Genomic DNA, 16747 nt, shown 5'->3' with positions numbered 1-16747 from the left:
TTTCAGTTCAACAAGCTGACCAAGTATTGGGACTTCTTGCGGGATGTCATTAATTTGCACCAATTTTTCATGTTCATTATCATTCGGTGTATCCTTCCTTTCACGGGGAACCGAAGGGTGCATTTGGCGTCGCTTTTGAATCAGGGTAGCCTTCGTCGAGCTGATGACGCAACCGGCCTTCGAATACGTGCTTTGAAGGATGCAGAATTGAATTGGGTCAGCCTTCGTCGAGCCGCTGTGACGCAATCGGCCTTCGAATGCGAACTTGGAAGGATGCAGTCTCTGGGTGCTTCTCAATATCCCTCCTCGTCTCCTCTCTCCTCCGTCCTCCATCCTATGACCTGGAAACCGATCGAGCTCAGCCATCTTGAAGGACATCTCAATTCTCTAACTGCACCGCGAGGAGTCGAGGATCGAGGAGTGAGGATCGAGGAGGCTTCCCGAGGAGTCATGAGCGAGGATACACAGGTGTATCCTATGCGGAAGAGTTTTATCGACTAAAGGTGACGCACAAAAGGTGACGTATAAATTCTCCTCCCCCTTCACATCAGTCACAATCATTTTAATATATACTTTACCTTTGCTGTTCATATAAACCACACATCTCACATATTTCAACAGGGTATCTTGCTTTATTATTATTTATTATGAATTTCTTAAATAACCAAACTTTAACAGCATACGGGCAGATCCTTTGAGCGCAGTTGCAGTTGTGGAGCGACGCTCGAGTGATCAAGTATTCCAATGTATAAAAAAAGCTTTCATTCGATTCCTCCATCCTCATTTTCTTTCCCTCGTATCCTACAGGGGAGGAGCTGAGACACGAGGAAAGGAAGCGAGGAAAGGAAACGAGGATGCACAAATAAGAAATGAGAAGCACCCTTAAAATTGGGACATTCTTCGTCGTGCCGCTGACGCAATCGGCCTTCAAATATGGCCTTCAGAGGATTTTATTTTTACGAAAGCACAAAGTTTTCTTGTTATTGTGAGTTTACACAAATAAAGGTAGTCGAATGATCTATTGGTCTTTTCTGTTTGACCAGAAATTATGGAGTATTTTTTGAATCACAGTTAAAAGTTTTTCTTTCTTATAAAATTTCTCAGGTGGTTTGAGGCAGAACTTGTGCTAATATTAGTTTAATAATTGTTTCAGGGAGCAAGGAGCAGACAGCTCAATTTATTAAATTGCGGTCTGAAAATGAGCATTTCTTTACGGCGGTGAAAAACTCCGCCAGCGTGGCTTGGAGGAAAGACAACGGCCTATCTGTAATATCTACACTAGTCTGTCTCACTTGTGTATTATGCACAGTTTTCTTAAAGAACGTATGCAGATAATACTAATCCAACTCTTTTAACAGGGATACGATTTGGAATTTCAAACAATTCTTCTTACAAGATGACGTTTTTTTAAGACAAATATTGCAGTGAACTTGATCATGAATTACTTTTCTCACTGCATTACACACATTCTCTCTTTCACAAGTTTCTGCATGACCCTGATTATTATAGACTTTGCTTCTTCTATAGGAATTAATTCAGGGTTTGTAGAGAATTTCTCTTCAGATGGACAGGAGCATATTTGCATATTAGAGTAATAATCTCAACCTGACTGTCATCTCGTGACTCATCTGTCAATCTCCAGTATATCTTCACTTCTATGCGCGTGACCTTTTGTGTTTCTGTTTGTACAGCTTCACTTTTTTATTGACTATACAAATCACAACATGTAAATAGGAAAATGTTGGCGTTATTTTGTCACGTATTGAGAGCAGTATGCTAGCTGGAGCCGTTTACCTCCAGTCTTTGTGCTAAGCTAACGGCTGAAAACGCATATATTTCATCAACACTCGACCCATTAATACTCACACTTACTATTCTATATTACGATACATTACGAGCTCATGAAGGGGAACAAACTTCTCAGGAAAGGAGACTTATTAAACACAACTGCAGAGGTTTAATTAAGAAAATTATAGAAATCATTCAAAATGAAAAAAGATGCTAAAAACAGGAATGAACAGACAAGATCCAAGAATCCTCAAATCAGCTCCATCACACAGAACAGAGAGAGATTATACAGTCTGAGTCTGTCCATTACTGTATTAATATTATATTTAAAGCAGTTTACATATGAAGCGCAAGAGAATGACTTTCAACACTGTAGGCAAATATATCCATAACATCCATATAAATGAAAATAAATCTTGGCTGTTATTTGCACACAAAAAACTTTCTAAACTTTATGGAATGAATGAATGAATGAATGAATGAATGAATGAAGTTTTATTATTGTGTCATGCGTATGATTAAGCCCAGCCCGCATGGACTTACAAGACACCAACATTAATAAGCATAAGTAAGAGGATTAATATACAAGATAGATATACAAAATAGACATGGATTACATCTACATACATTACAGACGCTTTTATCCAAAGCGACTTACAAATGAGAACAACAGAAGCAGTTAAACTAACAATAGGACAACAATATGCAAGTGCTATGACCCTTTTCAGTTTAATCTAACGCAGTGCCAGTTTTTTTTTATATTGATTCATCAATATTTGTGCATTTGAATGTTTTCATACATGAAGCGTTGTATGTTTTAGATGCCTTCAATACATAGATATTCCACAGTAGGATCTGCAGGAAACATGAGAGGAAGAAGAGAAACTGTACATGACTGAAGTCAAGGGTATTCAACTATCAACAGTTATTGATGAAGCATTTACAGACTGATTGATAGTTTAATGTTATAAAGCTGTCAGTATAAATGAACGTGTCGTACCTCTGTATAATGATCCAGCAGTCACACTGACTTCAGTTTCTGATGCTGGATCAGCTGGATCTGTGGATCACGTCTGTTAGTTCAGTTCAACACATAATGCCACATATACACAACATCATCATCACATAATACTGGAGCTTCACATCACAGAAATGATGAATATGTGCACGAGTCTGTCATCTATTATCTTCTTACTTCACTCTCAAGCTGTCAGGAGGAGAATGGCAGTAGTTGAGAAGAGACTGTACTGTATTACTGTATTACTGTATAACTGTGTTACTGTATAATTTATTCCTGGTTTATATGAGAGTGAAACACAGTTGAGCTTCTGCAAATAAACCTTCAGCTTGAATGAAGGACATAAGCCTTATAATTCCTAAAGCCGACCTCCTACATGGGTCATACTAGGCTTTAATACACTCGTCTGATTTATGCAATATATCATGTATGACCCATGTAGGAGGCCAATATTGGGGATTATAAGGATTGTTATGCAGTTTATGACTTTGACCACTAATATTTTACAACTCCAAAACGTATGAAGCCATCAGAAAGAGTAGAGCCAATCTGTGGAAGTTTCCACAAATCTGTCAGAAAAGAGTGTTTTCTCACCTGAATACTTGACAGTGTATCTGACTGAGATCTCGAGTCGATTTCTGCGAGTAAGCTGACATCTCCACTCTCTGTTGTCATCTTCATTCAGGAGTGTTGTAGTCAGAGTGATGATACAGTGATATTGATCTGATGATGATGATATCTGATATCTGGAGTCTGTCTTCAGATCAACACCAGCCTGATTCACCCACAACAGCTCAAGTCCCACAGCACTGACCAAATAATCACAGGAGTATAGAGAATACAACCGACAGGAGAGAGTCACAGAACGGCCTGGACTGATCTCAGTCTGTGAGGATGAAGATGAAGATGATGAAGAAGATGATGATGAAGATGATGATGATGAAGAAGATGATGATGATGAAGATGATGAAGAAGATGATGATGAAGATGATGAAGAAGATGATGATGATGATGATGAAGACACTGAAACTGAACACAAGACACAAATCACAGACTCTTCAATCATCATCTGAGTTTAAAGGGAGAATCTGCCCTTTTTAAATTGACCACATAATCATAAACTTACCATGAAGAACATGCAGATAAACATAAGCATCAGGTCCTTGTTGTTCTCCATTCACATATTGTTGACAGGTGTATATTCCATAATCTTCTACTGTGACGTTCTTGATGTTCAAAGAGCAGTCAGACTCCAGACTCAGTCTCTCATGTCTCTCTGTGTCTTTATTCTTTATCCCTCCAGTAATCAGTTCATCACTGTTCTCGTAGGTCCATGTAGTTGATTTGCAGTCAGAAAGAGCTTTATTACAGGACAGAGAGACATTTTCACCAGAACTGATGAACACATGATCCAGTCCACTGGTTCCTGAAACACAGTATATCTCAGTGATCATTATGATATATATTAATAAATGAAACATAAAACACACCAGCATAAAAAGCAGAAGTTTTAAATCATAGTATTTTTCCTGACTTAAAGCAAACAACACACTCTCCAGAATAAACTATTAGTCTTTATCAGAGAGCTGTTCAAATCACTGACACACTCTTAATATGAAGATAATTCTTCATCATCAGATGTTTGAGTGACACTATGTCCAGTATCAGGAATAATACAGTATGATCTGTGTGTATCAATACACAACTCTGAGATCACAACGTGAATGTGTGCAAGAATAAACTGAGCATGTTCAAATGAACTCTTTCCAGACTAATTCCACTAAATGTCTTTAGAGAAAATACAGATTTCTTTACCTGTGAGAAGTGAAGAGAGAATGATCAGTCCCAGCAGACACAGATCACACTTATCAGCCATTTTCTGTTTCTGTCAGTCTTCCTCTTCATTATATATAGTTACAGCTCCTCCTTTAAACATCAGCAGCTCCTCCTGTGGTTATTAGCTTCCTCTCATCTGACCAACCGAGTGTTTACATCCGTTGCTATAAAGTGACATACTGTATATAGACTGTGTACTTTAACACTGAGGATTTTGCTCTGTGGCCTTTAATGGTCTTGACTCTGAGTGACACTCAACTTTCCTCTACAAACCCCCATGTAATGTGTTGAGTGAGTGTTGACAGCACCCTCATCAGTCTAAACGCTTCCCTCCTAAGCGTCAGGGACCCTGGGCCTAAGATAACGCTGATCATCCAGGAAGGAAGAGGGGAGGGTTAAAGATTGGCCTTAAAGAAAGGCTGTCACATTTTTCGCCTTTTTTCGCCATCATCTTGCTTATTTGGGGGAAATTAATTTAATATTCCACAATAATATTGATCTGCCTGCATTGACACCATTATATGATAACTGAACTGAGCTTGACGATGACATCACAGTTTTCTCCAGAGCAGCTATGTATTTAAATGAACTAAATTAATAACTTTTTTACAACAAAAATGAACCCTCACTGAACTTACTTAAGCTGGACTGTGACGGCAGAAATAATTCAGCCCCGGGCGTGGAAAGCCATCCCCGGCGTGTCAGAATGGACACAGTGACACGAGGCTACATATATAGAAATATAACATATATGTTATAACATTTAATAATCCATAAGCATTTCACAGATTCTATGTACACTAATTGTATAAAACAATTCTGTCAGTACACCATAAGTTATAAACATGAACTAGATCAATGTGATTAATGCCATTCATAGTTTCCATCCTTATCCTGTGTCTCCCTCTAGTGGGCAAGCAACATTTATTTATTATACGAGTTTTAAACACTTATGAAAACAACATATAATTATAAAATATATATAAATATAACATTCATGCATTTATAATACTTGGAATTTTAAGAATTTTGCGTTTTTATTTTATAATATTACAATTTGTGATTTTCCATGATTAAATCATGATAAGTAGTTTACTTTATTATATATTTTTAATTCATGTTAATTTTTTATTAACCACTGAAATCACTTGAAAATGAGTGTGATGTGTCCAGTTGAGTGTGCTTAGTACAGTAGAGGTGGGTTAATACACGTTTTAGTGTTTAAAACTAATGAGGCCTCATTCAGAAATGTCATAAGCTGACAGGGGTCAAAAGGTCAAAAAAGGGTCACGCGTCCATAAGGAGACGGAATGTTGTAGGACCCTGAAATTCTAGGTTTTAGTGGTTTTGGAGGGGTCTGGTCCTGGTTTTGAGTGGTTTGGGTTAAGGTTTTAGTGGTTTTGGAGGGGTCTGGTCCTGGTTTTGAGTGGTTTGGGTGGTTTGGGTTAAGGTTTTAGTGGTTTTGAGTGGTTTGGGTTAGGTTTTAGTGGTTTAGGAGGAGTCTGGTCCTGGTTTTGAGTGGTTTGGGTTAGGTTTTAGTGGTTTTGGAGGGGTCTGGTCCTGGTTTTGAGTGGTTTTGGGTGGTTTGAAGATATTGAGATATTGATATCATGAGATAGTGACACTCTAATTCTTAACCGGAAGTGGCAGTATCTCCTAATTAGAAGTTTTCATTGAATCATGGGATTGAATCATTGAACCAAGGTCTTGGTGAGGCCTTTAACATGACACCATATTTATCTGAGCTTTGGGGGCGGAGCTATGGGACCTAATATATTTGTGTATCCAAAAATTATCTCGGTCTAGGAAAGTCGAACCGACTCGTAATTGGCATCATTGGAAAGGTCTCTGTGAGTGTTTTCCAATGACATCCTGGTTGTACCGCTGGGACATGGAGTGAAATCACTCCCAAGCATGCTCGAAGAAGATAGGCTCCCTAGCGTGATCCCATTCAGTCGACGTCGACTACGTCTGATGTTCTTGACAGAAAGGGAACATAAAACTCTCCAGAATAAACTATTAGTCTTTATCAGAGAGCTGTTCAAATCACTGACACACACTTAATATGAAGATAATTCTTCATCACAGGGCCGGCCCTGACCAATTTGCTGCCCTAGGCAAGATTGTACCTGGTGCCCCATGCATCACAGCCCATTTCACCCCTTCATTGTGTTCATGATTATATAGACTATATATATATATAGACATATAACAGCCTAAACACAAATAGCAAGAGCATTACATCTAACATTCTAGTCAAATCACCTTTTATATATAGCGCTTTTTATAATACAGATGAAACTGAGAAATGTCTTCTTAAATGTTAATTTTACATAAAACATTGCTATTTTAATAAAACTGTATATAAATATCATTAGGCTACTAATTTTGGCAAAAAAAAAGAAAAAAAAAAAGAAAAGCGCCATATATCCCCCCAAACCTGCACAAAGAGTAAAACATTGATTAAAAAAGTGATAGTAGGCCTATATGCGTCTAAAAAACTGACATGATTGTTACAAAATCCCACTGTCTGCGGCCTCTGGAGAACTCAGAACAATTGCTAACATAAAGTTTAGGTAAAAATAACTACCATTAAATTATAGTATCTTACTACTGTGCAATTAGATAAACTGTTCATTCACTACATCACTTTACCTCTGTCTTTATCCCCTTGTATCCTCTTATCTTCTCTTCACACTGTATCTATCGCAGACTATAATGCTAATTTATAATGTGTCATGTAAATTCGGCCATCTGTCACAGGTAACTTTCACTGTGTCTAGACCCGGCGCGAGCTGCCAGGCCCGTTTCTACAGGGGTACTTGTGCAAAAGCAGTGCTGTCTACATTTGATGTGGCGAGAGGCGACGCTACACAGCAAATTACCAACAACTGATCGCGCGCGCTCTGTTTTTGACGCACTTCAAGCACTCGCTGGGCGGAGGAAGACTGATGCACTGGACCGGAGTCGGGGGACTTAGTTAAGTTTTTGTAGAGTTTTTTTGCTTTATTTGGTAGTATTTCGAATTAATGGTTTTAAAATAGTATTAGTAAAAAAAAAAAAAAAAAGGGAAAAAAATCACTCGTTCACTCATTTTGGCGCCCCCTATGGATGTCGCCCCTAGCAATTGCCTATTCTGCCTATGCCGTGGGCCAGCCCTGCTTCATCATCAGATGTTTGAGTGACACTATGCCCAGTATCAGGAATAATACAGTATGATCTGTGTGTATCAATACACAACTCTGAGATCACAACGTGAATGTGTGCAAGAATAAACTGAGCATGTTCAAATGAACTCTTTCCAGACTAATTCCACTAAATGTCTTTAGAGAAAATACAGATTTCTTTACCTGTGAGAAGTGAAGAGAGAATGATCAGTCCCAGCAGACACAGATCACACTTATCAGCCATTTTCTGTTTCTGTCAGTCTTCCTCTTCATTATATATAGTTACAGCTCCTCCTTTAAACATCATCAGCTCCTCCTGTGGTTATTAACTTCCTCTCATCTGACCAACCGAGTGTTTACATCCGTTGCTATATAGTGACACTATACCAGTGTAACTTTGTCCTCTCTGTAGATTGGGCTCATATGTGACCCCGCCTGTAAAACCCCGGCTAAAGTCGCAGAATCGAATTATGAGTTAAATAGTCATAGCCATAAAAATGACAAAAATTGGCCATGTGTGTTTATTGCTGTAAAGTAAATGATAGATTATACCAATGGTTTTGAGATGCAATACTTACATTTTCCTTTATAACATGATAAATACTGAAATTAAGGATTTTATTGACACTACGTTATACTTTTGCGGAAAACCCCCCCCCCGGCCGTGGGCTTCCTCAACATTGATTTCAATCGTCTCTGGGTTTATTTCGCGCAACAACACTGCTGATTCTTATATCATTCGGTTCAGGAACTTCTTTTCTATGTCTTTTCTATTAGAAAGAGTAAAACCAGACTTGAATATCAATCCGCGAGCGGTAATCAGGTCATCACAATGAAAAAAAAGGAGATGTCAGCCGCGTTTAGATGTCTGTGGTGATTTTTTTTCTTGTCATAGCCAATATTTTAAGAATTGCTTATTTGTTTTGTAGCTCAGTATTCTGCCAGTAATATTAAACTTATTTTAAGGATATTTTTGGCCTGCTACGTGTTATTTGCTGGATGGCAATGCGTTGTTTTGACATCTGACACGGCGACACCGAAGTATGAGCAGGAACGGAAAATAGCTGCTTGCTTAAACAGCTTGCTTGATATTAATCTCGGTGGAATTGCCCCAAATTATGATGTAACCGGTTTTGTGTGTGAGTAAATGATGACAGAATTGTAGTTTTTTTGAGGATACAAAAAAGAACACTGAGGATTTTGCTCTGTGGTCTTGAATGGTCTTGATTCTGAGTGACACTCAACTTTCCTCTACAAACCCCCATGTAATGTGTTGAGTGTTGGATGTAAACCCGGGGTAGGAACTGGTTCATGTAATCTGGATTAAATAATCAGATTCCAAATATATAGGACTTGTATTTAGATTACATTACATTTTAATATACTTGTAGTCAGACTACAATTACTTTGTGTCCCAGACATCAAGACGAACTGATTCATCGTGCACAGCAGTTAATAAAGATTATCAGACAAGTTGAAAGATCAAATAAGAAACTAATAGACATAGCATACAGTTTTATGGTTGAAAATGAAATAAAATGTTCAAATGAAGATGTGTTGAATTTGCAGGGCGGCCTCAACCTAATTTAAGTTTGAGCTTGGCCTGCGAACTTAAGGGTCATAGGAAGAGAGTGTGTGTGTGTAGCTATAGTTACATGACATGTTTCAGGGTGTTAAAACCACATGTGTTTTTGAAGAGAGCTTGGAGCATCTCTTGCTTCACAGATAGAAAAGGTGTGAAGCCGAAGAGAGGTCAAAGTGAACAGGGGAACTTTCCATATAGAGCTTTTGGTGTGTGTGCTGCATAAGACAAGGGTGATAAGATCTGTAGATAATCTGAATATGTGCTTTCACAAGCTTACGTTAATGAAAGTCCTAAACATTACCTTATAAGGGAATTAACTGTACTAAGGCCTTCTTGTAAGAATAAAGTACTTCAAAGACAAGTGGGTTTGCTTTTCACTGCAGTCTCACCACTAAACAGATCATTTCCACAACAAGCGGGACAACTCCTCTAAGTTTTATAATGGGAGTGAATGGCTGAAAAAAATTTAAAACCCCAAAAAGTGCATCCATTCATGATAAAAAAAATACTCCACACGGCTCCCGTGGGTTAATAAAGGCCTTCGGAAGCGAAGCCATGGGTTTTTGAAAAATACCCATATTTATTAGCCTGGGTGCCAGCCCGAACCCCACCCACAATATTTTTTGGTCGGGAAGTTCGGTCTGGACTCGCTCCGTTGAGGAGCTATTATGCCCGAACAAAAATTGTTCGGACCAATCAAATTGTCAGGGCGGGCTTTATACGATGATGGACAGATAAGCAACGGTAACGTCATCATCCACGTCATCAACGAGCGCTTGGGTTGAATTCAAATGACTGCCGCTGAAGAATTGAGATTTCACGAGTTCACGCTTACAAATAAGTCAGATAGAATAAATGCATATTTGGCGTGCTGTCTGAGGAGAGGCTTCGGGCTCGGTATTCGGCCCGAACCCAAAGTACTCCCCCCGTATTCCTGGCTGTGGAAGAACAAGCCAAGAGTGAGTGCAGGGATGCTGAAAACTGTCATGGTAGGTGAGTTGACCGAGTGAATAAATATATGCTTTCCTCTCATGCTGATAGACGGTTGATTGGATTGATTATTTGTACGTGCTCCTCCTGAAATTTGTTTATAAAACATCATGTGTAGATTCCGCCATCGCGTCTGTTATAGAAGATATCGACAGCGCATTAATTTTAAAAGAGGAACAGAGAACCGCGATCGGAAACATGAATGAAAAACATACGTCACTTACTCCGTTGCTCTGATTGGTTGTAGGTCTATCCAATTGAGTGCAGAGGAATTTTTTTTCCTGGTTCGGTTGAAACACGCCCCATAATCACAGCTCAATGGAGAAGTATCAGACTCACATTCTGACTAGAATTGAGTATGACGACGTCAGGCTACATATTTATAACTTTATAATCTAAAATAACTAGCTTCCGCCAGAGGCATCCTACCCAAATTGACTTGCGCCACAAGAGTAACCTGTGACACATGTATGATGTAGGATGTACTGTAGGAGTATCAATAGGGCTGAAGCTGCTCTTCTATAATATATAATATATACATTGTGTGTCGGGTCAGGGGTTAGTCTTCCACCGTAAATCGATGCGTATGGACGTCTGGCTGAAGCTAGTGATTATAGTTTATAAAGTTTTAAATATGGGTATTTTCCTTACACAAACACATGGCTTCACTTCAGAAGGCCTTTATTAACCCCCTGGAGTAAAAGTGGAGCACATTTATCATGGATGGATGCACTTTTTTGGGCTTCAAATTTTCTCCAGCCATTCACTGCCATTATAAAGCTTGGAAGAGGACATTTTTTAATATAACTCTGATTGTGTTCGTCTGAAAGAAGAATGTCATATACATCTAGGATGACTTGAGGGTGAATAAATCTGGGGCTAATTTTTTTGGGGGGGGGGTGAACTATCCCTTTAAAGACATACATCATTCTTATGAAAATACCTGAGATAGCTTGATGAACACAGATATATTATCGCTATCATGTGTTTGTCTTCAGTTTCATCTCTATTTGCATGTTATTATATCCATATTGGCATTTCCTGAAACGTCATAAGTGAATCTCTTCTATGAATCTCACTTGTGGACTTTCTGCGCGAGGTGAATCAGTGTGTACTGGGCTTCCAGTATGAATGAAATAGAATTGACATGAGAGTGTTTGGCACTCCATATCGCTATCATCTCCCCATTTTGGGTAAAAATAGAAAAATAATACTAAAGTACTTTGTAACGTAGTTACTTGAGTAGTTTTTAAGCAAACTACTTATTTACTCTTACTTGAGTCATATTATTTTTCAGTACTTCTACTTGTACTCAAGTAAATTATTACTTAAGTAGCAATACTTTTACTTAAGTACAATTTGTTAGTACTCTTTCCACCACTGTGTGTGAACACGTTTCAAAATCAAATGCCATGTTTCTGTCTCTATCTCTATATTAAGATCCCTAGCCCAGGTAATCCGCAGACTATCAGAATCCAAAGGGCAACATGTGAAAAAGGTATTATAAATCGTAGAGATGGCCCCTCTTTGATAAGGATTGATATTTGATATGGACAAAGTCACGGACTTTTCAAGAAAAGCATCTGAAAAAGTGGAACCTTGGTAAGTTAAAAACTTGAGTCAACTGTTCAAAAGAAGCGAATGTTCCATCAAAGTAAAGATGTTTAATGGAAATAATCCCGTGGTCCACCCAGGCCACAAAAGCCTTATCAATGAGAGAGGGAGGAAAGAGGGGGTTAGAATGTAAAGGGCATAAAAGAGGTGTTGACTGAAAAGTAAAATGCCGCCTGAGTTGACGCCAGATCTTAAGACTATTTTTAACTATAACATTACTGGAGAAGTTTAAAGGTGATAACGAGAGAGGAAGACACAAAAGAGACGTAAGCGAAGTGCTGCCACAAGCAGCCTCCTCGATCCTTAACCAGGGTGGAGGCTGATCGTTGGGACAGCACCAGATTAACATATTACTAACATTTGCAGCCCAGTAATAAAACAAAAAGTTAGGTAGTGCTAAACCCCCCAGTTCCTTAGTTTTTTGTAAAATGCCTTTCTGTATTCTTGGGGTTTTTCCATTCCAAATAAATTGAGAAATAGTGCAATCTAAAGAGTGAAAGAAACACTTTTGTTTAACTGTAATTTCTCTCCTCTGTTGGATCGATTGACCGAAGATCTTCATCGTTGGTCTCTATTGCCTCTTTCTCTTGCGGGTAGGATAAATTGTATAAAAATGAATGTACTGCCTAAATTTCTGTATCTTTTTCAATGCATACCGGTTTTTATTCAAATAGTTGAATTGATTTAATGATGTCTTAAATGGCAATTTTGAAAGAGGGTAAGCTATGGCTGCAGAATTTATAGGCAAGAGTTCACTCTTATGAAGATTCAGTTTATACCCCGAAACCTGCCCAAATTCCTTCAGTAGATCTAAAACGTGGGGTATAGATCTGTCTGGCTCAGAGACAAAAAGTAAAAGGTCGTCGGCATATAAAGACAGTTTGTGCACAGCGCCCCCTCTTATAATGCCCATCATTTGACTAGATCTAAGGGCCACTGCCAATGGTTCAATAGCGATGGCGAACAATAAGGGGGAAAGGGGACAGCCCTGCCGAGTACCACGTCCAAGGGGAAAATAATCAGAATAATCATTTTCCCCTCCTCGATAACGTTCTGCCTGGCGTTATCGACCAGGCAGAACAATCCTTCCAACAACTACAGATCATTTCTCAAATAGCTTACCTGATCTGTCTCAGCTGCTCAGTGAACCCAAACAAACAGATGAACTAGAGGAAATGACTAGCACTATGAGCACCATTTTCTCTAGTACATTAGACATCGTTGCACCAATTAGATTAAAAAAGGTTAGAGAGAAAACTAAAGCACCATGGTACAACAGTGTTACGCATGTTCTAAAGAGAGAAACTCGTAATTTAGAGCGTAAATGGAAACAAACTAATCTAGAGGTCTTTAGAATCGCATGGAAAGACAGTATGTCACGTTATAAAAAGGCCCTAAAAGCAGCCAGGGCTGAGCATCTCCGCAAACTAATAGAAAACAACCAAAACAATCCAAGGTTTTTATTTAACACCGTCGCTAGACTAACAAATAAACAGACGTTACCGGAGCAAAATATTCTGTCACAGTGTAGTACTAATGATTTTATGAATTTCTTCACTGAGAAAATAGAAAGCATCAGAAACACAATTGTAAATGTACAATCTTTAATGGTGTCTTATGATTCAGCCTCAATTATCACCCCGCAAGAACAATTACAGCGCTTTGCAACTATAGGACAGGAAGAGTTAAATAAACTTATCATTGCATCTAAACCAACAACGTGTTTATTAGATCCAATACCAACTAAACTACTGAAACAAGTGTTACCTGTAGTGGAAGAGCCTCTTCTCAATATTATTAACTCGTCTTTATCCTTAGGTCATGTTCCAAGAATATTCAAGTTGGCAGTTATAAAACCTCTTATTAAGAAACCACAATTAGATCATAATAACCTAGCAAATTACAGACCCATTTCAAATCTTCCATTTATGTCTAAAATACTAGAAAAAGTTGTGTCCGCTCAACTGTGCTCTTTCTTGCAAGAAAATGATATCTATGAAAAGTTTCAGTCAGGATTCAGGCCGCACCATAGCACAGAAACTGCACTCGTTAAAATCACAAATGATTTACTTTTAGCTTCTGACCAAGGCTGTATCTCAATACTAGTTTTACTCGATCTTAGTGCTGCGTTCGATACTATAGATCACACAATACTCTTAGACCGACTACAAAACTACACTGGTGTTCAGGGACAGGCATTAAACTGGTTTAGATCGTACTTATCAGACCGTTACCATTTTGTCTGCGTAAATGGGGAAAAATCGAAGATAACGTCAGTAAACTACGGTGTACCGCAAGGATCTGTGTTAGGCCCTCTGCTATTCTCAATATATATGCTGCCACTTGGTAATATTATAAGAAAACATGGAATTAATTTCCACTGTTATGCTGATGACACTCAAATATTTATTTCATCACGACCAGATGAAAACGCTAAATTATCTAAATTAACAGAGTGTGTTAAAGATATAAAATACTGGATGACATGTAATTTTCTGCTATTAAATTCAGATAAAACGGAGGTATTACTTATTAGTCCAAAAAACTGCCCACAAAACCTCTTACAATACAACTTTAATTTAGAAGGGTGTCCTGTTACTTTATCCTCTACAGTAAAAGACCTGGGTGTTATATTAGACCGCAACTTGTCTTTTGAAAATCATATTTCATATGTTACAAGAACAGCCTTTTTCCACCTTAGAAACATTGCTAAGCTACGTAACATGCTATCTGTTTCTGATGCAGAAAAGTTAGTTCATGCATTCATGACCTCGAGACTAGATTACTGTAATGCTTTATTAGCTGGTTGTCCTGCATCCTCAATAAACAAGCTACAGTTAGTCCAAAATGCCGCCGCTAGAGTTCTTACTAGATCAAGAAAATACGATCATATAACACCAATTCTGTCGTCTCTACATTGGTTACCTATAAAGTTCCGTATCAATTACAAAGTATTGCTACTGACCTATAAAGCCCTAAATGGTTTAGCTCCCGTGTATTTAACGGAACTTCTATCGCCCTACAATCCATCGCGCTCTTTAAGATCACTAAATTCGAGGCTTCTGGTCATTCCTAGGATATCTAAGTCCACTAAAGGAGGGAGAGCTTTTTCACATTTAGCTCCTAAACTGTGGAATGGCCTTCCTGATATTGTTCGAGGCTCAGACTCGCTGTCCCAGTTTAAAACTAGATTAAAGACGCATCTCTTCAGCCAGGCATTCACATAATACTTACATTTTATACTACAGTTGAATCAGATTGAATGCATTAATATTGCGAACAGCAGCTACGCTAATTATTTCCCATATGCTTTTCTGTTGTTATCTCGGGACGCTAGTCCCGAGGTAAATACAGATCGTCAGCTCCAGTTTGTATCCAGCCTCTCATGGAAACTACAGATTCTCCAACACCCGTGCAGAGACGACTCGGCGCCTATGAAGAGACGACTCGACGCGGGCGATGTTTATGCCCTAAATCAATACATGATTAACTAACTGTATTTCTCTATGTACATTTCTGAAATGCACTTTCTGTAAAGCTGCTTTGAAACAATATGTATTGTGAAAAGCGCTATACAAATAAATTTGAATTGAATTGAATTGAATTATTTGTGCGGACACGAGCCAAAGGAGAAGCATAAAGAAGTTTAATCCAAGAGATGAATTTACAGCCAAATCCAAACTTTTTTAATGTATGGAACAAATAAGGCCACTCCACACGATCAAATGCCTTCTCTGCATCCATCGAAATAACCAACTCAGGGGTGGTAGAAGTTGAGGGAGAGTACAATATGTCAAATAGACGCCTGACATTGTGAAAAGAGTGCCTTCCCTTGACAAACCCTGTTTGGTCTGTAGAAATGATTGAAGGCAAAACAGCCTCAAGACGCCTTGCCAGCATTTTAGCTAATATTTTAACATCCACACATAATAAAGAAATAGGGCGATAGTTACTACAGAGAAGGGGGATCCTTGCCTTTCTTCAATAAAAGTGAAATTGTGGCCTGTCTTAAAGTAGGAGGAAGTATGCCGTATTGTAAAGATTTGTTAAACATATTTAGCAGTAGTGGGGAAAGTTTATCTGTAAATGCTTAAAAAAATTCAATAGGAAAACCATCAGGCCCCGGAGATTTCCCATTCTGCATGGAATGTAACGCATCTTTAATTTCGTCTTCCGTAAAAAGTTCATCCATCCTAGAAGATGCCTCTGGGTCAATGGAAGGAATGTTTAGGGGCCCGAGGAAACTATCTAACTGAGCCTCATCAGATGAACACTCAGAAGTGTATAACAAGGCATAAAAATTCCTGAATTGGTCATTAATAGTTTGAGGGTTAATAGTTGTGCCATTGACAGTATTAATTTTTAAGATATGTTGAGCCGAGACAGATTGTCGGATTTGGTGAGCCAATATTTTGCCTGGCTTATCACCAGATTCATAATAGCTATGACGAGACTTAATGCTTCTATTGCACCGTCGGAAGCCAATATATCAAATTCAGACTTTTTAGTAAGCAATTCTTTTATAAGTTCAGGTTCAGGTGCATCCTCGCATCTGGACTGCAGGTCAGCCAATTCCCTAGAGATAGAGATACGCCTTTCAACAGTGTTTTTTTTTTTCCGAAAGGCAGAGAAAGAAATGATCTCTCTACGTAAATAAGCTTTGCATGCCTCCCAAATTGTTGACGCTGACACGTCTGAATTAACATTAATGGAAATGAAAAGATCAATGCGACCATCAATGTTTTTTAT

General features: G+C 38.5%; 1 protein-coding gene across 1 annotated transcript in view; it reads right to left on the bottom strand.

The window, feature by feature from the left end:
• LOC311301657 (uncharacterized protein) overlaps positions 1-4962 on the bottom strand; it is a 55420-nt gene extending 50458 nt beyond the window's left edge. The window contains exons 1-3 of the mRNA XM_084426933.1: positions 4622-4962; positions 3933-4232; positions 3401-3835 (exon numbers count right to left, since the gene is read on the bottom strand). Of these exons, the coding sequence (XP_084283059.1) occupies positions 3401-3835; positions 3933-4232; positions 4622-4682 (796 nt within the window). The 5' untranslated portion in view covers positions 4683-4962. The remainder of the gene's footprint in view (positions 1-3400; positions 3836-3932; positions 4233-4621) is intronic.
• Between the last annotated feature and the right edge of the window lie 11785 nt (positions 4963-16747).

This window comes from Rutilus rutilus (genome assembly GCF_951802725.1).
Source record: "Rutilus rutilus genome assembly, chromosome: 1".
Classification (NCBI taxonomy): Eukaryota; Metazoa; Chordata; class Actinopteri; order Cypriniformes; family Leuciscidae; genus Rutilus; species Rutilus rutilus.
This window is presented reverse-complemented; position numbering and strand designations above follow the sequence as displayed.